A 27380-nucleotide genomic window follows, 5' to 3' on the forward strand; every position below is an offset into this window, starting at 1 on the left:
ATGCATGCAAATTTACAAATGAACTTAATAATTATTTCTTGGAAAAAAATATTAAAAAAAGAAAATTAAACTTACCTCTTTTTTACACAGTTGGGAGAGTATTATTTAACTGTCCGTTGTGAAAGCACAGTCGCTCCCGATCCATTTCCATAAATTATTGGTTTTTAGCCTGGGCATATTCGTAATTTGAAGAAGGTAACTGCGGGCAACAAATACCAAAGCATGTTTCTACTCTGATAGTCCATCTTGCAACAATGAACCATCACAAGTCTGTAGCATCCTTATCCGAGAAACTACCTAAGTGGAAAAACAAGACTATGTCCCTCCATAAGCTACCCACATTTACCTGAAAGACTTTTATTCTGATAGCTCATCCCGTATTATCTCATTTTGGAAATCTATTGGCCTAATATCCTGGGAGGTTCTTGGGTTGTCAGGGAACAAAATAAACCTCACTATGACCTCTAAATGTCAAAAATACGCATCTTCATGCCATTTCCTCTAAATATGGCAATAATATGCTCCAAGTTTCTAACTCATGTTTCAGGTCCTCAGTGTGGACACAATTTTCAATGCAGAAAACCTCAATACTTGTGTATCATTCATTGAAGTCACTGCTGCTGAGAGTGGTAAGGCGAATGACAGTAGCCTGGTATGGAAATTTATTCATTGGGTTGCCTATCTGCAAGCATGAACTAGTTTGATATGACCGTATGGGACAGATGATTTGCCTACATGTTCAGACACGTCCACTCCCTAGCAGCCTGCTCTACAACTATACCGCGTCACATATTATGAACCAAAACCCGGAGAGATACTCTAACCTCCGATATGTCATTTTTCTGTATGTCTTGTAGTTTTACCAATCCAGATGACTTTTTAAACTGTCTGGAGTGACCTGAAACAACTAACATTCCAGGTGCTGCTGCTGAGAATGAATGATTATGTGGTATTCCACTTTATCAGTGGGCTGCACTGTTTAGTTTTGGCTTCTCTTCAAGCAAGCTACAGTATCGTGGCACGAGAATTCCGCTGTGAACTAGGATTGTGGACACATACCTGCAAACAAACAAAAAAAAATGTGTAAACTTTTTTTGTGTTTAATCAAAACTCAATGACTGCCATTGTAGTTTTTCACATTATATGAAGATTAAATGACTACCACATATTCTGTCAATGCACATGACTTCTCATCTTATAACTTAAAGTTAAGATTCCCTAAAGTTGTTTTATACGTTTTTTAGCCTTGCTTCCATCAGGTAGGTGCAAAGTTGTCAGAACTGCCTGCGGGGATTTATTTGAAAGTACACACCAGAGCTATTGATGAGGCATTGTAATCTTCAATTCTTGTCCACATAATACAAAGGACTGACCCTTTTTTCCGCATCAGCTAAACTTTCAAACAACTCTTCTATCTGAAACTTCAGCTAAAGCCACCCTTGTCCTCCACATGTGTCCATGTATTATTAAGGCTCGCAGGCCAATCAAGCATGGTATTGATGTCTGCAGATATGTACAATGAGAACACAAATCCATAGTCTTAAGCAGAATGAACATAAAACTGTGCGCAATGCAGATCACTTTGCCATGTGAGAGTAAGCTGTAGCCCTCTTTTGCCAACATCATAACTTCTTAGCCATATTCTCTCAGGGAAACAGGAAATCAAATGCTTCCATCTTCTCTGTCACTCCACTTTTTTCCCCCGATATCTACATTATCTGTGTTCTATCACAATCCTCTCCCATAACTTCTAGTACATTTATTGCTGCCATTGACCATAATTTAAACCAACCTGGCTGTAGTCTGACTTCATTGTTTTACTGCGCTTTCTCTTACTGCAGCTACTACTGTGTTTTATTAGTTATGTTATAGTTGTATCTAAGTGTTGTAGCACATATTAAATGTAATTCTTTATATAACTTGTGTCAGTATGAATCTAATGTAAAAAATATCAAATTCCTAGTTAGATGTAACAGAGGGTGCCCTAATCTTGCCAGCATAAATAAATATTTTTTTAAAAATAATTAATAGCTTTTTTGTTGCCTTAGTTATCCAAGCATAATATCTACCTTGCTTTGCAAATTACAACTGACAAACATGGCCCACAAAGAGTTTGTATCGTTTTTGTACTAAGCTATATGAAAATAGTACATTAAAGAAGCCTATTTTTTTATCACGTCTTAAATCTACATTACACTTTTTTTCATTCCCTGTATAACTGCAGTTACAACATCCCTCTTTTGAACTTACATTCTCTATAATTTGAGCTTCCTTAATTTCTTTCATCACATTAGATCTTTCAAGAAAGTCTGAAACTGCCTCATTCATGAGTTAAATACCATATTTTGCGGATCAAAAGAAGCTACAGACTGTAAGAAGCACATTAATTTTTAAGCAGTTTTTTAAATAATATTTTTGCCATTTTTATTGTAAGAGTGCAAAGCTAGACTAAAAAATTCTTAGTTTATAAAACCAAACTGACCTTTAAAATCTCTGAAAGTAGTCATCTCTGAAAGTAGTCATCTCTGAAAGTAGTCATCTCTGAAAGTAGTCATCTCTGAAAGTAGTCATCTCTGAAAGTAGTCATCTCTGAAAGTAGTCATCTCTGAAAGTAGTCATCTGAACTAATTCTCCTCCTCCTCCCTCTTCACTGTTATCGCTGTCCTCTTCATGTATAAGGTGGTCTCCACTGTCATCGAGAGCATTACTTATGCCGCAGTTCTTCAAAGATATAACAATAATCGCTTCTCTCAATCTAGCCACGACTGGTTTAGCCACTAACATACTTGTTTGAGTGTAGATTGTTTTAAAGCACTCTTTGGTGTGAATTCATGTTGGGTTTCATCCAGCATCCATTTGTTCCATTCCTCTCTGTTATATACTGTAAACAGTTTATTTATTGAGACATCAAAAAGTTTCAATTGTGAAGTAAGTCGTCCTGGAATAAGGGCAATCTCTGTATTTCTCTGCCTCAATTTCTCTTCCGCAGAATTTTTCACATGATTACTAAGCTGATCTAGCACAAGAAGAGAACTCTTCTTTAATAAAGCACTTTTTCTTCTCTCTCCCACTCTGTTAACCCATAATTTCATACCAGTCTTGTCCATCCAGTCATTGTCATGTACCTGAACACCACCACCTCGCAGTATTTCAAAAGATTTTGGCATTCTTTTGTGCTTGAAAATTATCATTGAATTGAGTTTAGTACCTTCAGTATAACATGAAAGGACAACAGTGTAGTGCATGTTTTCAAGTTCACTTGTTTTTATAGTTACAGTTTTAGCATCATTCATGACAACAGTTCTGTTTCTCGACAAATCAAATACCAGAGTAGTTTCGTCCATACTTGTTGTTTGGCTTAGTTCCACACTGGTTTTCTTTTGATGTTGAGTAGCAAAGTGATAGAAAGATATTTTCTCTTCCTGCTCTTCTGGCATTTTCTGAGATATTTTGGTTTTGGTTCCCACGCTAAGTCCATGATGCTTCATAAACCTGTAGCACCAACCAACTCCACCCTTAAAGTCTGTTAAGTCCACTGTAGTGCTAGCTTACGACCGTGTATTTGTATCGTTTTTGTATTAATTCCAGTGCCATTTTGACAGTGTCCTTGAATCCATTTGAATACATCATCTTCTAGTTTTGGCCATTTTGCATTCAGTCCTCTATTTGCACATTTAGTCATCTTCATTTTTTCTGTTCCTCTTTATTAGCCTGGCAGCCGTGAATGGTTTTTTTCTTTTGGTAGAGGGCTGAAATGCTGCTCAGCTGCTCTGTTTCCATGTTCTTTTGCATATACTGTTATTTTCAATTTATAGCCCGCATCATATGAATACCTCTTTTTTTTCCATTATGAAACTATAGCTACTAACAAAAATATTATACTGTGACCGATAACACAAATCACTTTCAATTCAAGTTTACTGGCACCGTTGAGTGCAATGACACATCATAGTCTAGACAGTATTCCGGGCTTGTGATGGTGGGGTGGGAGGGAGACAGTGTTAGCAAGCTTTTGAATCCCTGCAACTCATGATCATTGCATCGGTGCAATGCTGCTGGCAGTTGAATCCAATGTTGCCAAATAGAGAGAAGTTTCGTGTGGCACTGAATATATGGCCATTTTTCACCCTTGGGTCCCAGGTGCTGTCCCTCGGACTGCTAGCATTTATTGTTACTCTACTGCTAATGCATAATGCTGGGGGTAGGAAATTACTGTGTTACATAGTTGTTCTTTCTGAAGCTGCCATGGTTTCCTTTGTCAGTAGCCATTTGAATATGATGTGGACCTGTACTATTACTGCTTCTTTCATCCTAGCCATCTCTGAGACTGCACCTGGGACGATGCATTATTGATTCAGTAGCCAGAGCTACGTCTACTGTTCATGTTACAGGAACTGACTTTGAGGATACTGTTTTAAAATAATTTGAGAAGAGTTTAGGAAGTGATGTTGGATCAGACAGTGGCAGTGAAAATGAAAGTAAACATAAGGCTATGTGAATTTCGTGCATCCTTCACCATATTTTGGGTGCAGCAGAAATAAGATTACAAGTTGTTGCAGAATGATTGAAAAAACACAAAACATGCTCCATGTATGATCCAAAAAAGAAGGGAAATACATCTTATTTTGGCCATTGTTGCAAGAAACCAATCTGTACAAAATTTCCAGCGAGTGCAAAGAAAACCTCTGAGAATGAAACTAAACATCTAAAAAGTACTAATGTAATTTTCATTTTTTGAATATTTGGTGGGAGTTATGTTTTCCAATTACATGAATAATAAACAATACAAATATAGCAAAAGGTAAAATTTAGAGTGGGAGGTATTTAAGTTTTCATAGCGTTGACATTATTATGTAATACTATGTTTAGTTTGTACACTTTTCTGTTTAAATGCGGTTTTTTCATAAAAATTAACTTTAAAATTTATTTTAATAAATTTTTTGTGTGGTATTAATGCATCCTTTTATATAAAATCTGAACTGTTCCACTGAAACTGCTGAATGCAATTTTTATGGCTATTTAAATATAGTGGTCACTTGGACCACACCTCAGTCAGTGGGTGACGAAAAAGTGACCTGGGAAGCATAGGGTTAAGACTGACAGAAAATTTAAATCAAACACTAGATATTTTTATATAAATTTTCATTATAAGTTGCACCTGAAATTTGGAGGCAATTTTCGGAAGAACAAAGTGTCTTACAGTCCATAAAGTATGGTAAAGAAAACTACCCAGTTACTTGTGTTTTGATGCTTAGCAAAATACTTTTCAAGTGCATTTGCGTACTTGTTTACATGAATATGTTTGGTGATGATGTGTGATTTTCCGCCACTGTTGTGTCTTCTTGCAGTTAGAAGGTATTCTGCTTCCTCCATTATACAGAATATCTCGTACAAGCAAATCATCACTCACACTGTTTGTATATAAAACATGCTACTAACAAGGGAACCTCCCCATCGCACCCCCCTCAGATTTAGTTATAAGTTGGCACAGTGGATAGGCCTTGAAAAACTGAACACAGATCAATCGAGAAAACAAGAAGAAGTTGTGTGGAACTATAAAAAAAGTAAGCAAAATATACAAACTGAGTAATCCATGTGCAAGATAGGCAACATCAAGGAGAGTGTCAGCGTAGGAGCGCCGTGGTCCCGTGGTTAGCGTGAGCCGCTGTGGAACTAGAGGTCCTTAGTTCAAGTCTTCCCTCGAGTGAAAATTTTACTTTCTTTATTTTCGCAAAGTTATGATCTGTCCGTTCGTTCACTGACGTCTCTGTTCACTGTAATAAGTTTAGCGCCTGTGTTTTGCGACCGCACCGCAAAACCGTGCGATTGTTATTGAAGTCGCGAGCTATATTTGCTGGATTCATATTGCCCACAGAATACATCTCACGTATTTAATGCACTCTCGTCCAAAGTAGTGAACCGTCAACTGCCAGCCAGGGAGCCTCGTTAGCAAGAATACTCTCTCTTCCGTGCGCTGTAGTCGACTGACGTTGTGTGTTTCGATGTTTGTTTAGGTGTGGCGTCCCCATACTACGGCGCATTTACCTCGCATCGGACGGACGGACAGATAATAATTGTCTGAAAATAAAAAATTAAACTTTTTAGTCGATGGACGACTTGAACCAAGGACCTCTCGTTCCGCAGGCGCTCATGCTAACCACGGGACCACGGCGCTCTAAAGCTCAAATTGTCCTTGATGTTGCCTATGCTGCGCATTGACTACTCAGTTTGTATATTTTGCTTATTTTTTCATAGTTCCACACAACTTCTTCCTGTTTTCTCAATTGATCTGGATTCAGTTTTTCAAGGCCTATCCACTATGCCAACTTATAACTAAATCTGAGGGGGGTGCGATGGGGAGGTTCCCTTGTAAGATATTATGAGACTATTGTCATAATGTCTTCGTAGCATGCTTTGTAAACAAACATTGTAAGTGATGATTTGTGGGTATGTGATACTCTGTATAATGAAAGAGTCACAACACCTTCTAAACGCCAAAAGCTGCAAGAGAGGCAGAAAATCATGCATACAACCATCACCAAACATATTCATCTTAATAAATGTACAAATGCACTTGAAGAAGAGAATAAATTCTCAAAACACATGCTAAGCATCAAAACATAAGTAACTGGTGCAGTTTTCATTATTTAAATCATTGAGCTTCCTTACTTTTCAACTATTCATTTTATATCTAAGTATTTTGGTCTCTTAACTTAATGTTTCTACCTAGTCCCCATTTTTTCCCCACTTAATTCTCAGTACATTTACTTCAGTGTGTGTGTGTGTGTGTGTGTGTGTGTGTGTGTGTGTGTGTGTTTTTTTTTTTTTTTTTTGTAATGTTATTGTATTTTATCATTGTCAGTATAATAGAATACAGTAATTAGATGAACTGTCACTTTGCTATGTTTTGTAACACACTATGTAATTGTGATTCTTAGTTAACCATCCAATTGTATCCGGTCACTGTTTTATTTTTAAATATGTCTTGTGGAGATTTTTAAGAAAGAATATATGATACTGAAATTGTAAAATGCTGAATATATTCATCTTGTCTTTTTGTTGTACGATGTGAAATATTCTTTAAATATTTTAATACTGGTACAGGTTTGACTAAAGCTATTAATGTATGGCCCTGCCCTTTTTTATGGCATGTGTTTCTATCTGATAGATATTGAAACTTCTAAATTGCTGTAATTCAAAAGAAGAATGCCTTTCGTGTGCTGCAAATTAAGTATTTAACTTGTGCACCCAGACACATTTCCTGTCTTGTGGCAACCTGGCTTGGCTTACGAATAATGGAATTACTTGCTGATCTGTAAGGGCTTTTCCATTTTATTATGAAAATTTCAATAAACTGTTTTAAATCTATTATACCTTGTATGTGTACCTACTTGTATATATGCAAGTCAAAAAAGGTCACATATTATTTCCAGACACTCCTTGTAGCTGCCTTGTAACCAAGGCAAAATATGTCTGGGTGCCCAAGTTAAATAAAAAAAAACTTAATGTCCAACATGCAAAAGACAGTATTTCTTTTTAAGTACTGCAATTTGTAGACAGCTGCTGCGAAGATGCCTGCTACAAGAAATGTATTAAAACTTCTGTTTCATATCAGGCTACATAATTCTTTAATATTATATACTTTGAGTTTCTTTAAAAAATTACAGAATAATAAACAAAGCAACACTTCCTATTTCAAATCTTTGTAATTATTTATCTATGTTTCTGCAATGTATTTAAACGATTATGTTCTTAACTTACAATAGCATTAATAATACTTTAATTTCAGCCATTCCCAAGTTCTTGCTGCTCTAAAAGCCTGGTGTCATTGGATTGCTCAGTTGAGGTCTGAAGGAAGTATGAGGGCAGTGTATGAACAAGTTATGGTAGATATCATACAGTCTGTTTATCCATTGCTGACTAAAGCTGGAGAGCCAGAAAGACTGTGCCATTCAGCTGCACATTTGCTGTTGTCATTCACCAATGTTGTAAGGCCTTTGCGGCTGTGGGAAGCAGATGCAATAAGAGAAATGTATCAGATTGTGCCAAGGATGAACTATCTCCAACCTGAGGCATGGTATTTTCTTATATATCATCATTTTTAGATGTAGACAATCATAGGCATGAAGTTAATTTTTTTTTCTATGTGTATGTCATATTTGCTATTATTGATGAGGGTACAGTCTAGTACAGCAGCTAGAAAACCAGTGACTTTTATTTCTTCGAGGAGTGTTGTAGACAGGCAACAGTTTCTCACATACATAGTCGCCCACTTTTCAGTATGTTGGTAGTTGGTGTTCTATATTGCAAATGACTGAGCCCTCCTTGTAGCGAATAAAACGAGTACAAGGATGAATTTACTGTGCAGCCTGTTGTAACCTTGTGCATAAAGAGACAGTATTATTATAGCATAAGTGAGCTTTTCCTTAAATAAGACTGGTTTTGATCTTGAAATCTATGATTTTGTGTGTGTGGGAGTGGAGGGGGGGGGGGTAATATATATAATGTTTGTCATAAATTTTCTGTGAAACTAAGGTGCAACATTTATTATAGTTGTTATTTTACGTTCCTATATACTTCACCAGTTAAGGGTCATAGGAATCAACAAAAAAAATGCATAAAGGCAACACTGTGCTGAGTAAACTAAGATGGAAAATTCCAAAATAATTTACATACTTAGAAAGCCAGTAAAAGTACATTTACTTGATTCACAACAGTCTGTGTGGTCAGATTTATTCAGTATAAAGATCAAATTGCCTGTTGTGTACTAGCAGCACACAGCACGAGAGTTGTAATAAATAAAGTGGTGCAGAAAACATATTTGGATTGTGCTACAAAAGACCTGATAATTTGCAGATAAGAGACCACTTACAACCAGCCCAAGATGGACTGGAAGTTGAGTGTTGCCCGTAACAATGATCACAGCTGTGGAGAAGATTTCAGGAGGGTTTGCAGCATTTATTGGCAGTGTAAGCAATGGACACTTTACGACTCTCCCAACTTTGTGGGAGCAGAGCTAATATTCTCATCTGGGCTACTGTCATGTAAGGGGCACATTCACCACTGCGTATGTTTACTAGGGATACTGTTTTAGCTGTGGTGTGTAGGACTGACTTGCTCCTTTCTTGTGGTGCATATGGATCCCAATCCTGTCTCATGGAAGGCAAATCCCTGTTACATACATGGTTAATGACTACCTCCAACATGACATCTAATGTCTAAAATGTTTAGCTTGCCATTCTTCGAACTTAAATCCTATGGAATATGCTTGGAATACTCTAGGCTGAAGTATTGTAGCCTCTGCTAGCACCACCTCTAACACCACCACCCCAAAGACTTAACAGTAAATTATTCTAGATGGCCTCATCCACATTGTAAGGAATCATTGTATATCCTATAGTCCCATACTAAGGCATCACACCCATTATTGTTGTAATGTGTTTCAATGCTGCAGAGAAATTATTTAGTGTGTGCAAGTATTGCTACCCCTCACATTTTATGCACTTTGAAGGTCTCTTCATCTTAAGAATATGAATATGTTTATTGATGTTTGAAGCTTATCAGTAAGGGATAAGCAAACATAATTAGAAGCAATCAGTTTGACTAAGCAGAATAGCATTTCTACCGGATGGTTATGATTAAAGTGCAGCTATTCACGGATGTCCAGTGTGGGCTGTAATTGTTGTATGGAGAGAAACTTGGTGAGTATGCTAATATGTTAATCCAAAACCAATTTATGCTGGAAAACAAATTAGTTCAAATTGTGGCCACCAGGTGTATATCTGGTGCTATACACTGTTTGTATAATGGGGTGACATCCACAGTGTCATTTGACAAGCCATAACGTGAGTGAATAGTATGACTATAGAGAAGAGAGACCAAGTACTGTTAGTGAAACTGTTTTATGCGAATGGCAACAATTACTCTGCTGTATTGAGACAGTATCACCAAATGAAGAGGAAAGGCCCCAGTGTCATTAAATGGTTTAAAGGAGATGATTATGAAATTTGAAAACATAGGTGAGCTCAGTGCGGTACCTGGTAGAGAAGTGCATCCTATTCCGGTGGAAGTTATTGATGGGGTATGCTGCTCGTACCCCAGGTCATGCTAGTGCTCATGCAGTGTCATGAGAATTGTTCATCTCATGCTCAACAGTGCAGGATGTTTTGCGGTCTATTTTTCACTGGTACTCATCCAGACTGTGCAGCAACTGAAACCTCATGATCTCCACCAATGTTATGAATTCGCTCTTTGGTGTCTCACTTGGATGGAAGTTGTTGACTTGTGGCTACAAAATATTCTGTGGAGTTACGAGGCACATTTTGCACTACAGAAGTTGAGAATCTGGGATACTGCATGTTGTGCACAAAGAGCCTCTGCACTTGCTGTACGTGACTCTGTGGTGTGAATTCACAAGATTCACAAGCACCTTTATTCTTGAGCCATTCTTCTTTGAAGAGAATACACCCAGAGTGTCTGTGAGGTGTACCATGACGTTTGCACATTATCGAGACCTTGTACAGCATGTGATTCTTACTTTCAAAAAGCCCAACGGCGTGGAAACCTCTGTTTTCATGCAATATGGGGCAACATAACATATTGCTCTGCCAGTGAAAGAGCCACTTAATGCAACCTTGCAACCTTCCACGAGCATGTTATCTCCAGAGGTTTTCCAGCTAAATGGCTAGAAAGATCACCTGATCTGATGATCTGAATCCATACAACTTTCGACTCTGGGGATATCTAAAAGAATGCATTACCAGGGACATGCTTGGTCTCTACAGAAGGCCAGTACACAGAAACACATTGCTCAGATCCTACTGGAAGTGCTGCGAGCAAATGTTGATCTGATCATTTTACAGATGCAGCATCTTGTTGACATTTCCAGTGCTCACATTGAACAAATGGTATAAGCGGTGGTTACGAATGAAATCAACATAATGCCTTTCACACTTGTTTGACCTTTTTGCCCATGTCCCAGTCCTAATCCACTTGGTGTATTGTATATAAGGCTTCAGAAATGCTAATGGAAAGATGATGATTATATTCGTATTTCTTTAAAGCAGACATGAACCCTTTACTTCTTCCTTTCCTCTCCTCTGCCACAATGATGTCAAACAGTGTCATTTTGACATAGCATACATGAACTTATTGTTGTTGTTGTCTTTAGTCCAAAGACTAGTTTGATGCAGCTTCTTGTGAAACTCTTTCCTGTTCAAGTTTCTTCACCTCCAAATAACTACTGCAATCTACATCCTTTGAACTTGCTTGCTAGATCTTTTGATATCCCTCTACAATTTTTACCCCCACACTCCCCTCAAATACTAATTGATGTCCTATAAACTGATCCCTCGTTTTAGTCAAGTTGTGCCACAAACTTCTGTTCTCCTCAATTCTGTTCAGTACCTCGTCATTGGGTACATTATCTTCCTATCTAATCTTCAGCATTCTTCTGCAGCACAGCATTTCAAAAGCTTCTATTCTCTTCTCCTCTGAACTGTTTATCATCCACGTCTTACTTCCATACAATACATCTTCAGAAAAGCGTTCCTAACACTTAAATCTGTATTTGATGTTAACAGATTTCTCTTCTTGAGACACGCTTCTCTTCTCATTGCCAGTTTACATTTTCGTATCATCTCTGCTTCGGGCAACATCAGTTATTTTATTTCGAGATAGCCAAACTCCTCTACTATTTTTAGTGTCTCATTTCCTAAGAATCATCTGATTTAATTCGACTACATTCCATTATGATTGTATGCTTTTGTTAATGTTTTTCTTATATCCTCCTTCCAAGATGCTGTCCAGTACATTCAGCTGCTTCTCCAAATTTTTCCTTGCTTTCCTTTAGTGTGTGCTTAATGTACAGATTGAATAACATTGACGATAGGCTACAACCCTGCCTCATTCCCTTCTCAACCGCTGCTTCCCATCAGTGCCCGTTGACTCTTGTAATTGCCATATTGTTTCTGTACATGTTGTATATAACCTTTGACTCCCTGTATTTTACCACTGCTACATTCAGAATTTCAAAGAGTGTATTGTAGGTGACACTGTCAAAAACTTTCTCCAAATCTCTAAAAGCTGTAAACATAGGTTTGTCTTTTCTGAGCCTGTCTTCTAAGATAAGTTGTGGGGTCAATATTGCCTTATGTGTTACTAAAAACTGTTCTTTCCTGAGGTTGGGCTCTAGGAGTTTTGCCATTCTTCTGTAAATGATTGGTGTTAGCATTTTACTACTATGACTTATTAAACTCATAGTTCGGTAATACATCTATCAGCACGTGCTGCCTTTGAAATTAAAACTATTATAGTCTCCTTGAAGTCTGAGGTTATTTTGCCTCTTCATACATCTTGCATACCAGATTGAATAATTTCGTTATGACTGGCTCTCTCAATTTCATCGGTAGTTCTGAGGGAATGTTGTCTACTCTGGGGACCTTAGTTCTACTTAGGTCTTTCAGTGCTCTGCCAAATTCTTCTTGCAGTGTCATTTCTCCCATCCCATCTTATCTTCATCTAGGATTCCTTGTCTTTTTATAATATTACCTTCAAGTACATTTCCCTTTTTTACCCTTCTATATACTCCTTCCACCATTCAGCTACACCTTATTAGCAAGTACTGGTTCTCCATCCGAGCTCTTGATATGAACAAAATAAAACAAAGTGGCAGCACAAAAACAAATTATCAGTATACCATGTGGAAACTGTATGTGGTATAAAGACACACATCCATCAGTATTTCCACAAAAGTAAGATAAATTGACTGTATAAATGCTGAAATTAATTAGGCTAGAGGTGTATTTCCAGTGTATATTCGCACTGAAACCTGCCTATGAGTGATATTTTAAGATGTCACAAGTTCATTTATATTAATTAAAAACTTTGATGTAGTAGCATAATGCAACGGCTTCTAGTGTTTCCTTGTCATATAGTGATAACATGAAAATAGTGATCAAAAACATTTTATGGTGCAGTACCAAACAAATGTTGTCACAAATATGCTGATGTATCATTCTTACACAGCAGATATAATAGTGATACCGACAACATCTGAAAACCAAATATTCTCACGGAACGGTGTGTGGTGGAGGGTACCTTGAGTACCTCTATCAGTTCTCCCTTCTATTCCAGTCTCGTATTGTTCGTGGAAAGAAGGATTGTCGGTATGCCTCTGTGTGGGCCCTAATCTCTCTGATTTTATCCTCATGGTCCCTTCGCGAGATATACGTAGGAGGGAGCAATATACTGCTTGACTCCTCGGTGAATGTATGTTCTCGAAGCTTCAACAAAAGCCCGTACCGAGCTACTGAGCGTCTCTCCTGCAGAGTCTTCCACTGGAGTTTATCTATCATCTCCGTAACACTTTTGCGATTACTAAATGATCCTGTAATGAAGCGCGTTGCCCTCTGTTGGATCTTCTCTATCTCCTCTATCAACCCTATCTGGTACTCCCAGATAATTTATGGAATTAACTGCTTCAAGTTGCTGACCTGCTATATTGTAGCTAAATGATAATGGATCTTTCTTTCTATGTATTCGCAGCACATTACACTTGTCTACATTGAGATTCAATTGCCATTCCCTGCAGTGGAAACATTTCTTCGCCATGCACCCTAATGGTAACGGACAACCGAAACCCTACATAGAATCTTGTTTAAAACAGTTCCAGTCTCCCTTCAACTGTAATCCTTCTCCCCTTCCTTCCAGTAAACACCTGGCAACTTTTCAGGAATTCCTCACTTCTAACCTGGTCTCACCTCCCTTTCCTAAATTCTCCCTAGAGAATCAAACATCACTCATATGGCACACAAAGCAATGTGTGACCTGAAAATCAAACCAGGTCATAATATCCATCCCACAGACCGAGTCAGCATCACAATGGTCATGAATCGTAGGGATTATGTGGCTGAGGGTCTCAGCCAACTTTCTGAGATCTCTGCATACAAGATTTACAACCAAGATCCCATCCCAGAAGTCCCGACATGGCCTCCAGCAGCTCCTCAAGGCCTTAGGTTTGTTCCAAAAGCCTGAATTCATCTACGAGGGCGGTTCAGAAAGTAACCTCTGATTGGTCACAGTGCGGGTTGTGGGGGGAGTAGCGACGCCATCTGTGCGTTCACGCACTCAACAGGTCAGTCGGCATCAAGCCGTGGTCGAGTGAACGCCGTACCTGCGCTAGTTTAGTTTTTGTGGCAGTTTGAAATGTGTGCTGCAATAGAAAACCCTGCCAAATGTGAAGTGCGTGCTGTCATAAGGTTTTTTACAGCCAAAGGATATTCTGCAGCAGCTATTCATCGTGAGCTTTGTGCCATGTACGGACCAAGAGTTATGAGTGAAGGAGTTGTCCGTGAATGGGTACGTTTATTTAAAAGTGGACGAGAAAACGTTCATGATGAAGAGAGGAGTGGTAGACCATCATTGGTGACTGACGAACTCGTTCAGACAGTTGATGCAAAAGTTCGTGAAAATCGACGTTTCTCAATGTCGGAGTTGTCTACTGGTTTTCCACAGATTTCTAAGACTCTCTTGTAAGAGATAGTGACAGCAAGATTGGGATACTGCAAGTTCTGTGCACGATGGGTGCCCAAAATTCTTACCGACCACCACAAAACTCAAAGAATGGCCTCTGCATTAGACTTTCTGTCACGTTATGAGGACGAAGGAGAACCATTGTTAAACAGAATCGTGACCGGTGACGAAACTTAGATTAAGTACGTGAACCCTGAGACAAAAGAACAATCAAAGATGTGGGCACATTCAAATTCGCCTACCAAACCAAGAAAAGCCTCGCAAGATTTTTCTGCCAGAAAACTGATGGCAACGGTGTTTTGGGATGCCAAAGGGGTGTTGTTGGTTGAATTCATGGAACGTGGTACGACCATTAATCAAGACGTGTACTGTGAAACAATAAAAAAGTTACGACGGGCTATACAGAACAAACGCTGTGGTATGCTGACTTCCGGCATCGTTTTTTTGCACGATAACGCCCGTCCTCACTCTGCTCGCAGAACAACGGCCCTTCTTGAGTCCTTCAAGTGGGACGTTATCAACCATCCACCTTACAGCCCAGACCTGGCGCCAAGTGATTATCACCTCTTCATGCATTTGAAGAAATGGCTCGGGTCACAGCGGTTTGATGACGACGAAGAGCTCAAAGATGCGGTCACAGGCTGGCTCCAGGCACAAGCGGGTGATTTTTATGCAGAAGGAATTTCAAAGCTTGTGAAGAGATACGATAAGTGCCTCAATCGCTATGGAGACTATGTAGAAAAATAGTGCAAAGATGTAGTTGTAAGATGTATATATTAAAATATTTTTATTTAACTTGGTGTATTTTTTTAAATCAACCGGAGGTTACTTTCTGAACGGCCCTCGTACCTCCTCACAGCAGGAACCCCCATACTCCTTCCTTTTACCTATGTCTCAAATTCCACAAACCTAACTCTCACAGGTCTCCCTACTGGCCGCCCCATTGTGGCCATGTGCAATGCTTCCACAGAATGAACCCCTGTATTTGTTTGGCGACACCTACAGACTATTGCCTATAACGACCTGTCTTACATTCAAGACACCACTCACATCTTTCACCACCTTTCCATAGTGTTTGTCCCTTTACCATCAGCCGCCTTGTTGGCCATTGTGGATGCAGCACCCTTAGACACCAACATCCTCCATGCCCATGGCTACAGCTACCTTTCACAATGTCACCCTGATGCCATACCTACCACCTCTTTCTTAATCCTCCTAGCCAACTACATCCTGACTCACAATTATTTCATTTTCAGTTGTCTATATATAAACAAATCTATGGTAGTGCCATGGATACTCACATGATCGGTGGCCAAATCTATAAACAAATCTATGGTACTGCCATGGATACTCATGTGGTATGACCCTTTACTCTTTCCTCCATAACTTCAACTACTACTCCTAAATCGGCTTCACCTGCTTCTTCTTAGCTCAACAAGTCACCTTTCAAGATGTCACTCTCCACCTCGCAGATGGCACTATAAATACATCTGTTCATATAGTGAACACTAACCACCATCATTTCCACTTTGACAGCTGTCAGCTTATGTCAGGAAGTCGCTTCCTTACAGCCTCCACCCATGGATACCCATCTGCAGTGGAAATACACAGAAAGTGTTGAGAGAGCCTTTATTGACAGACAGTATCTTATCCAGCTCATTGATAAACACAGATGCCCCATGCCACTGGGGGGGGGGGGGGGGGGGCACTGTGTTCTTCCAGGGAAAGCGACTTCCTCCCCTAGGATCACTGCTCGCTTTCCAGTTTACAGATTATACACAGCATGTCCTGTCCAGTTCTGTTACATTAGTAGACACTGTAACTTCACTGACGACTTGTTTAGTGAAGCTATTTTCATTTTATTTAGTGAGTGCTTACTTGCTACTATTAAATGAGCTTTTATGTCAAATACTTTGCTATAAACAATGTGTGAAAAGTACTTACTGTATTTTATGGACTATAAGATGCTATGGACAATAAGCCACATCTTCATTTTTAAGCAATTTTTTTAATAAATAACATTTGTACCATATTTATTATTAGACTGCAAAGCCAGACTAACAAAAATTCCTTAGTTTATAAAACCGAACTGACCTTTAAACTCCCTGAAAATCATCATTTCAACTTCTTCTTCATCTTCTTTTCCTTCCTCCTTTTCTTCTTCCTCTTTGATGTAATCTTCATATATAATGGCCTCCACTACCATTGAGAGCATTATGTATGTCGCAGTTCTTCAAAGATTTAACAATAATATCTTATCTTCACTCTAGACCACAACTATTTCGTCCACTGACACACTTGTCTGACTGTAGGTTGTCTTAAAGCTGCCTTCGGCATGAATTCATGTTGGATTTCATCCATCATCCATTTGTTCCATTCCTCTCTCATAGACACTTTAAATGCTTTATTTGTCAAGACATCAGACAGTTGCAATTGTGAAGTGAGTCATCCTGAAATAAGAGCAAGCTCTGTATTTCCCTGTCTCAATTTCTCTTTCACAGGACTGCTAAACTGTTCTAGCACAAGAAGAAAACTCTTCTTCAATAAAGCACCTTTCATTCTCTACCACTCTGTTAATCCATAATTTCATACCAGCCCCATCCATCCAGTCGTTGCCATGTATGTGAAAACAGCACCTGGCTTATTTCATAAGGTTTTGGCATTGTTTTGTACTTGAAAATTATCATTGGAATAAGTTTAGTACCATCAGCACAACATTAAAGGACAACAGTGTAGTGCAGGTTTCTATGTCCACTTGTTTTTTTAGCTTCAGTTTCAGCATCTTTCATAACAACAGCTCTGCACTGGTTTTCTTTCAGTGCTGAATAATAAAGCGATAGAAAGATAATATTTTCTCTTCCTACTCTTGTGGCATTTTCTGAGATATTTTGGTTTTGTTTCGCATGCTAAGTCCATGACGCTTCATAAATCTACATCTACATTCATACTCCGCAAGCCACCCAACGGTGTGTGGCGGAGGGCACTTTACATGCCACTGTCATTACCTCCCTTTCCTGTTCCAGTCGCGTATGGTTCGCGGGAAGAACGACTGTCTGAAAGCCTCCGTGCGCGCTCTAATCTCTCTAATTTTACATTCGTGATCTCCTCGGGAGGTATAAGTAGGGGGAAGCAATATACTCGATACCTCATCCAGAAACGCACCCTCTCGAAACCTAGCGAGCAAGCTACACCGCGATGCAGAGCGCCTCTCTTGCAGAGTCTGCCACTTGAGTTTATTAAACATCTCCGTAACGCTATCACGGTTACCAAATAACCCTGTGACGAAACGCGCCGCTCTTCTTTGGATCTTCTCTATCTCCTCCGTCAACCCGATCTGGTACGGATCCCACACTGATGAGCAATACTCAAGTATAGGTCGAACGAGTGTTTTGTAAGCCACCTCCTTTGTTGCTGGACTACATTTTCTAAGCACTCTCCCAATGAATCTCAACCTGGTACCCGCCTTACCAACAATTAATTTTATATGATCATTCCACTTCAAATCGTTCCGCACGCATACTCCCAGATATTTTACAGAAGTAACTGCTACCAGTGTTTGTTCCGCTATCATATAATCATACAATAAAGGATCCTTCTTTCTATGTATTCGCAATACATTACATTTGTCTATGTTAAGGGACAGTTGCCACTCCCTGCACCAAGTGCCTATCCGCTGCAGATCTTCCTGCATTTCGCTACAATTTTCTAATGCTGCAACTTCTCTGTAGCACCAACCAATTCCACCCTTAAAGTAAGTTAAGTTCCACTGTAGCACTAACTTAAGAGGATGTATTTGAATCATTTTTGTATTAATTCCAATGCCACCTTGACAGTGTCCTTGAATCTGTTTCAGTATGTCATCTTCTAGTTTTGGCCATTTTGCATTCAGTCCTCTATTTGCACATTTTGTTACTGCTCTGTCTCCATGTTCTTCTGCATATGATATTACTGTCAGTTTATAGCCCACATCATATGAATAAATTTTATTTTTTCGATTACAAAACTAGCTACTAACAAAAATGTCCTGTTACCGATAACACAAATCGCTTACCATTCCAGTTCACTGGCACCGTAGACAGCAGTGACACATCATAGGCTAGACAGTATTCTATTCTGGGTTTGTGATGGCGGAGCGGGGGGGGGGGGGGGGGCGACAATGGACAATGGACAATGGACAATGTTAGCAAGCTTGTGAATTCCCACAACTCATTTTCGTCGCATCAGTGCACTGCTACTACCAGTTGAATGCGATATTGCCAGATTGGGACAGGTTTCCCGTGGCATCAAATATAAGATCATTTTTAAAATTGGCAGGAATTTTAAATTAAACATTGGACATTTTATATTCATTTCAATTATAAAGCAACCTGGATTTTGGGGTTAATTTTTCAAAGAAAAAAAGACCGTCTTATAGTCCGTAAAATACAGTACTTAGTAAGTGTAAGGTTGTCAGGGACCTGTGTAGTATGGGTGGGAAAGGGAAATGATTGGTAAATGTTGCATCCTGCTGCTTCTGTCATTGACAGGATATTGTAAACACATGTAATTGTGTTAATAAATAACCAGTAAGTTATTGACTTCTCTTGCCTTTACTTGTGTTTCTGGCTACCTACCGCACATCCAGATTATATCTTGCAAGATGGGTTTCAGTATATCTAAGGGAAAAGCAGTGATCATGTTTAGATCTAGAACTGTAATCTGCAATAATGCTTTGTTTGGCTTGTGTTGAAATATTTGAAGTTATTTAGGTGGCCGAGAGAGCTAATTCAAGCCTCTAGGCCTCTTCAGATATTGGGGTATTTGAGCTGAGGGTGATGGATTTGATACCCTTAAGTTGTGAAAAGTGTTTCAGGCATTGATAGCAGGGGTAGTGAAATCAACATTGTCTAATACATATTGCCAGCATGTTACATTTTGTGCAGGCTTTTCAGTGTTGTAGACAGTTGACTGTTCCAGCTGTTGAGCTGCTTCACATAATAGCTCATTTAATAACTGCAAATATATACTCACTAAATAAACTAATGACAACTCCAATATATAAACATCAGCTTAGTAAAGTTATTTTGTCTACTCACATGAGAGACCTGCATAGAAAATGCTGGGGAGATACACACTGATCAGCCAGAACATTATGTTCACCTACCTAATAGCCGGTATGTCCACTTCTGGCATGGATAACAAAGGTGACATGTGATAGCATGGAAGCAAAGAGGTGTTGGTTGGTCACTGGAAGGAGTTAGCACCACATCTGCTGACACAAGTCACCTAATTCCCATAAATTCTGGGGAGAGGATCAGCATGTAAATTAGATCTCACCAATTTGTCCCTCAAACAGTGCCATCACACTGCTGGTCTTGTGACTTGGTGCCTTATTCTGTTGAAAAATGCCGCTGCTGTCGGGAAACATGATTGTCATGAAGGGTTATACATCGTCTGCAACGAGTCAAGACAACAGGATTGCACCCTCCCATCAGCATGACGAAGGAGGCCTTGGGATTTGTCAGATCAAGCAATACTCTGCCACTGCGTCAATGTCCAGTGCTGATGGTCACATGCCCATTTCAGTTCTAGCATTAGCATTGGCACACGCACAGGTTGCCAGCTGTGGAGACCCATCTTTAGGAGTATTCAATGCACTGTGTGTTCAGACACACTTGTACACTGCCCAGCATTGAAATATGGTGTTAGTTTCGCCACAGTTTGCCGCTTATCCTGTTTTACCAGTCTGCCCAGCCTACAACGTCTGCCATCTGTAATGAGGGGTGGCCATCCAACCCCATGATGTTTGGACATGGTTTCACCTTGGATTCACCATGTTTTGAGGATGCTCACCACAACAGTCCTTGAACCCCCAACAAGTTTTGCAGTTTCCAAAATGCTTGTGCCGAGCCTCCGGGCTACCACAATCTGCCCTTGATCAAACTCTGATAGATTGCATACCTTCCCCATTCTACATGCAGATAGCGTGCTCACGGGTACTACATGCACCAGGCATGTGTCTGACTAGCAGTCATTCCTCACAAGGTGACACTACTATAGCTTTGGCAGATTTATGTCAATGGTAGGTCTGTGGTCGTAATGTTCTGCCTGATCAGTGTAGTCTGTCCGTAAACTGAAAATTGAGTAGCAATCTTGCATGGCAACAGCAGCAAGGGATGGAAAAGAACCAAGTGCACTCAGTGTGTATGCCTGGGGACCTCATTCAACATGTTGAAGAGGCTATTCCAGCAGCCATTGAGGGAACAGTGTGCAGACTGTAGCACACATTAGAACAAATGATGTCTGTCGTCTGGGCTCCAAAGTCATTCTTGGGTCATTCCAGCAACTGGCAGAGAACATTGAGAAGATCAGCCTTGCACATGGAGTTTCAACAAAGTTCACAATTTGCAGCATTGTCCCCAGAACTGATCATGGCCCTTTGGTTCTAAGTCAAGTGGAAGGACTGAACCAGTGACAAGCTTGGCTGTAACTTCCTGGACTTGCACCATAGGGTTGAGAACTGTAGGGTCCCCATAAACAGGTCAGGTCTGCACTACACATCATATGGCTTTGTGTGGGGGTGCACACAAGGGTCTTTTAGATTAGACAACTCTCCATCCAATTCAGGTGAGATTTTGGAGGCAAATTTAACTGCATATAGAAAGGACAGACAAATGGGAAATGGAGGTGGTGTATTTGTCCACATCGAATCTGGTATCAGTGACCATGATACGGATGTGGCAGCAATGATTACCAGAGTACGAAGGTCAACTAAAACGTGCAGAAAGATATACATGTTCAGTAAACTAGATAACAGAATCAGTAATCTCATATCTCAGTGAGGAAGTTGAACTTTGGCTCAGGTTTGAAAGAATAATTGACCAAGCACTGGATAGATAGATACCCAGTAGAACAGTTCATAATGGGAGGTAACCTCCATGGGATACAGTGAAGAAACTTCTAAGAAACAAAGATTGTTGCATAATAGTTGAAAAACAAAGCGTAGGGCTATAGATAGAGAGATGCTGAATGAAATGCGTTTGGCTGTCAAGAGAGCAGTGCATGAGGCCTTCAGTGACTTATCATAGGAGAATATTGTCGAATGACATTTCAGAAAATCCAAAGAAATTCGGTCATATGTATAGGCTGTTAGTGGCACAAAGTTACTGTCCAATCCCTAGCAAATGAGACAGGAACTGAAATAGAAGGTAGCAAAGTAAAAGGTGAAATACTTAACTTTGTTTTCAAATGTTCCTTTACAAAGGAAAACCCAGAAAAATATCCCAAATTTAATCGTCGTACCACTGAAAAGATAAATCAAATAAGTATTAGCATCAGTGGAGTTGAGAAATAGCTGAAATCATCATAACTGAACAGAGCCCCAGGCCCCTAGGGAATCCCTGGCAGATTCTATACTGAATTTGCAGATGAGTTAGCCCCTCTTCTCATTATAATCTATTGTAAATCACTCAAACAAAACACCATGCCCAGTTCTTGGAAAAAGGTGCAGGTCACGCTTGTCTACAAGGATAGGTAGAAGTGATCAACAAAACTACCATCCAGTATCCTTGACAACAGTTTGGTGTAGTATCTTAGAACATATTCTGAGCTCAAACATAATGAGTTATCATGGAGAGAAAACCACCTCAATGCCAACCAGCATGGTATTCAAAAACTTTGATGCATCTTGCACTTTTCTCAAATGATATACTGAAAGCTTTGGTTCAAGGCAAACAGGTAAATGCAGTGTTTCTTGATTGCCAAAAAGCATTTGACTCAGTACCGCACCTGAGCTTATTGTTAAAAGTACAGTCATATGGTGTATCAAGTGAAATTCATATTGAGGACTTTTTGGTAGGGAGGACACAGCATGTTATTTGGATGGAGAGTCATCGTCAGACGTAGAAGTAATGTCAGGTGTGACCCAGGGAAGTGTGTTGGGACCCTTGCTGTTCATGTTGTATGTTAATAAGCGTACAGACAATATTAATAGTAAAATAAGGCTTTTCACGGATGATGTATTTATAAAGTGCTGTCCAAGAGAATTTGCATAAATATTTAGTCAGATCTTGCTAAGATTTCAACATGGTGCAGAGATTGGGAACATGCTCTAAATGTTCAGAAATGTAAAATTTTGCACTTCACAAGACAAAAAAGTAGTATTTTTTGATATAATGTCAAGGAGTCACTGTCAGAATCAGCCAACTTATATAAATACCTGGGCGTAATTCTTTGTAGGAATATGACATGGAATGATTACATACATTCAGTTGTGGGTAAAGCAGGTGGAGACATCGATTTATTTGTACAGTACTGGGTAAGTGCAATCAGTCTACAAAACAGGCTGCATGCAAATCACTCATGCGACCTGTCTTAGAATATTGCTCAAGTTTGTGGGACCCATACCAGATAGTTCACAAAGGGAATATTGAATGTATACAGAGAAGGGCAGCATGAATGGTCACAGGTTTGTTTAATCCGTAAGAGAGCGTCAAAGAGATGCTGAAGGAACTAAAATGACAGACTCTTGAAGACAGACATAAAGTATCACAAGAAAGTCTGTCAACAAAGTTTCAAGAACTAGCTTTAAATGATTACTGTAGGGATATACTACAACCCCCTGCGTATTGTGTACACAGTGATCATGAGGATAAGATAAGAATAATTGCTACATGTACAGAGGCATTCAAACAATCATAATTTCTGCACTCCATGCATGAATGGAACAGGAAGAAACCCTAATAACAGGTACAATGGGACGTAACATGTGCCATGCAACTCTCAATGGTTTGCAGAGTATAGATGTAGATGTAGATGATGGGAGAAGTTTGCTTTCTCAGAAGAAAGCTACAGCGGCCATACAGGATGACTAAGAATTAATTTCCCTCTAGCACTAAAAACAGTATACAGAGATTTACATAGATTTTGCCAGTGTGTGTTTCTTCCATTAGTATTATCAGTAATTCTTGTCTGTATTCCATGCAATATTAATGCACTTCAAGGGAAATAAACTCTCCTTGACATGTCTGCACACTGTGTCACCAGTGATTCGTAAGGTGAGCTGTGGGAAGTTCTGTATAACTTCATGAAACACACTTTAGTTGCTTTCAGCGACCTACTGTGCTAGAGAGAATGGATAATGGTCCACTCACTCTTCATTTTGCAGACCTGTGTAGGAGGGAAGTGCACGACCACAGTTCAGTGACCTACCTTCCCTCATACTTCTAACCTCTGCCCCCGCCTTTCCCCCCCAGAACACAATTAATCCCTGGATAGTGTTCTGCTGCACCTAGATGTGGTGTTTTTAACCCATTTCATATGGTAGTAAGCAGTGATTTAATACCATTAAAACACTATTTTTAATAATGTACCACTTTTCCACCCCCTGCAACATGCAAACTACTAGTCGTAGAGAAAAATTGAATAGGGCCTTTTGTAGGAAATTCCATGTTCTGTAGTTTAATTTCGTACAGGGAAGTATTTTTGCTAGATTGTCAATAAAAACATAAAAAGGTGACCATTAAGTGCCCCCCACCCCACTTTGCTCACATCCCACAAGCAGAACTTTTTGTATATCATTGGGTACACTACTAACTCTCCCCCCCCCCCCCAACCCCCGCCCTCCCAACCCCTCCAACCACTGTACAAAAATTTGGGACTGCATGAATTGTTCCCCCTGATTTTCCTTTGTTGACTGGATTAAATGTGCTGTGAACAAAAAAAAAATTTACTTCATCACCTGCACTACTTCACGAGCCATTTGGATACTCCCATCCAGCAGTAGTTCCTCTGAACTACATAGGTGGGGATTGTCTCTGTATCATATCCCTCATTCTCACAATCCCCCTGGCCTAAACCTACAGTAACCTATCTGCCTCACCTTATGTTTTCCTTTCTCTATTCTGTCCACACTGTACCTTCCCAGTCTATATTGTGTACTGTCTTCTTCCACCACTGTTCATTCCACCTTCCATGCAAGCATTCCCTCTCCATCTCCCTCTCTCCCGCCCCCCTGTCTTCGCCCCGCCCCCGCCTCTGCCCACTCCCATTTCCACTCCCCTGAGCCCCTCCCCTGCCCCCCCCCCCCCGGACAAGAATTGTGAAATTATTGTTGACTTCTTGTATAGCTCCTCTTAAATGTTCTCTGTGAATTTGGATGCAATCTCTCATTTGGCAAGAGTTTTCCTATTAATGTATACCCCCTTCCCCATTTTCTAGTTATTTCCTTTCTGTCTGGCTTCTCGTCATTTCTGAGTGGCACAAGTAAATCATTTTTCCAACTTTTGTTACATTAATTGTGCCACATTTATCTAAAGTGTGGTTTACAATGTGTTTTAAGTTCGAACCATAGTTATTTTGCATTTGTCAGATTTTGACTAAATGCTCTCATTTTTTATCTTTTAAGTAGGATGTTAGTTTGTGTCTGTCAATTTTCTCAAACACAAATACTCTATCTTTCTTGATGACCATTTTGCCATGATAACTGTCATCTGTGTAATAATATCATGGTTTTCCTCTACCACTACCACTACTAGTGCCACTACCACATGCTTGACTGTTTTCTCTGCAATACTTTTTAAGAAGGCCACAGTATTCAGCACTCACTACAAAACAGACCACCCAAATTATGAGAAACATTTTGAGCATTGTGCTGTAGAAATCAAGTAGCCTAACATAATAATAGGTTGTATTTATAGGAATAAACTGGAAAGATCGGAGACTAATTCTCAACTTGTACCTGTGACAAAGAGTAAAGGTGCAGCCAAACTATGCAGAAACAAGCAGCATGGAAATAGGAAGAGGTGTCAGACACGGGTGTTGTCTGTCACCGAGTCTCTTCAACCTGTATGGAGAATGGTTGGCGAGAGAAGCTTTGAAAGGATGCAGAAACTTCAGGATAGGACAACGCCTCATCAGTACCATCAAGTATGCAGATGACCTGGTAGTATTTGCTAAAAATCAAAGATAATTGCAACACATGATGAACCAGTTCGTGGAAACTGGAAGGAAATATGGCATGAAAATCAACATCAAAAAATCAAAAGTCATGCAGATATCGAAAAGAGAGAAACCTTTGAGGATAACCATCAATAGTCAAGAACAGGAGGATGTGAAACAGTTCAAGTACTTGTGAAATTTGGTGACAAAGCATGCCCAATGCACCAGTAAAATTTGACCAAGAATTGCTATGGCCGAAGCTGCATTCAATAAAAAGAGGAATCTGCTGACCAGCAAGTTAAGCTCTATGGAGCAGAAACGTGGACCATGAGAAAAAAGGGGAAAAACACCTTGAAAGTTTTGAAATGTGGTGCTGGAGGAGAATGGAGAAGATCAGGTGGACCTATCGGGTGACGAATAGCGAGAAGAGTAGGAAAGAAGAGAGACATTCTGAATCCAATTCTTCAGAGGAAGGCCAACTGGATTGGACACGTATTCAGACATGGAGGGCCCATACACATAGTCACTGAAGGGAAAATTAAAGGAACAGAAGGATGAGGAAGAAGAAGAATTCAACTTTTGGATGACATGAAAGATGGAAAGAGCTACAGCAGGCTGAAGGAAGCAGCTGAAGACAGGGAACGCTGGCATCAGAAAATCTCTGTACGAAGACATAACCTGCCACTAGTATACTACATAATAATAATTATTTACCAGTCTCCTAACAGCAACAAATCCCAGTTTCTGAAAAGGTTTGAATGTATCATGTATTTTTACTTATCCAAAGGTAAGAAGTTCATATTGTGTGGTGATTTTAAGATAAATTTTGGTAACATTTTGTGTACAGTGAGTGATGTTATTAACCTTCTTGCGACTTTCTGTAACCAAAAAAATAGTAAAGAATCCAATTACAATAACATGTAATTCAAGCAGCTGTATAGGTGCAATATTCCCGGACCCAGTACCTCTCTCATTCTTAATGTTCTGGACTGGTCCAATGGAGTCCTGACCATCAGGGTATCTTGTTATGGCGTAGTTTAGGACAAATAAAAGACAATCATTACATGCTTTCATCTATAACCTGACAATATTGTCATGTTCAAAAATTTATTTCAATAACAGTCCTGGTATATTATTTACAAGGAAGATAATGTGAATAAGAAAACTTCACTATTCCCCTGTGCACTGGATCATCATTTCATTGTGACCTTTCCAGTAAAACAAATCAAAATATAACAGTCAGCCAGGAAAACTGACAATAGGTGGATCACAAAGGGTATAAAAATGTCATGTAAGTCCAAGAGGTCAGTCTAGAGCAAAGTATAAAAACAGATGATCCAAATTTCCACAGTTATTTCAAATTGTACTAGTAAGTCCTTAATTAAGTAATATCTAAACCAAAACTACTATCAAATAAAGCCTACACAAATTATTTGAACAACAAATGTAAAACGATTTGGGTTATTGTCAGAAAAGCTTTACAAATTGATGTCAAACAGAAAGCGCCAGAATATCTTCAGTGTAATAGCCAACAAGTAACAGACATCAAATATATTTGTGATATATCCAATAAACATTTTTCTGGAACTGCTAGCAGTCTTTCAGTTGGTTACTCTCCACCAACAAAATCTTCATTCCAAATTGTAAAAAATCTGACAGATCACTTTTTCTAATGTTAGGAGGTTCTCCTAATGGTCAGTAGCATAAAAAACTTCCTCTCGTCTAGCATTGATGGTTTACCTAGCTATGTAATAAAACTACCAATGGAAAATCCAGGATGGAATGTAACAATATTATTGAAAGGAAAGTTGCTGCTCACCATGTAGCAGAGGTGCTGAGTCACAAATAGGCACAACAAAAAGACTGCTACAAATTAGCTTTTGACCAGTATGGCCTTCACCAAAAATAGACCACACACACACACACACACA

At 39.4% G+C, this 27380-nt stretch overlaps 1 protein-coding gene across 5 annotated transcripts in view; it reads left to right on the forward strand.

Annotated features, from left to right (window-relative positions):
- Positions 1-27380, forward strand: part of LOC126249381 (exportin-6-B) — a 381423-nt gene that overhangs the window by 307097 nt on the left and 46946 nt on the right. For all 5 annotated transcript variants that reach the window (XM_049951037.1, XM_049951050.1, XM_049951057.1 and 2 more), the window contains one exon: positions 7790-8072. In XM_049951037.1, the coding sequence (XP_049806994.1) occupies positions 7790-8072 (283 nt within the window). The remainder of the gene's footprint in view (positions 1-7789; positions 8073-27380) is intronic.

This window comes from Schistocerca nitens, chromosome 1 (genome assembly GCF_023898315.1).
Source record: "Schistocerca nitens isolate TAMUIC-IGC-003100 chromosome 1, iqSchNite1.1, whole genome shotgun sequence".
NCBI lineage: Eukaryota > Metazoa > Arthropoda > Insecta > Orthoptera > Acrididae > Schistocerca > Schistocerca nitens.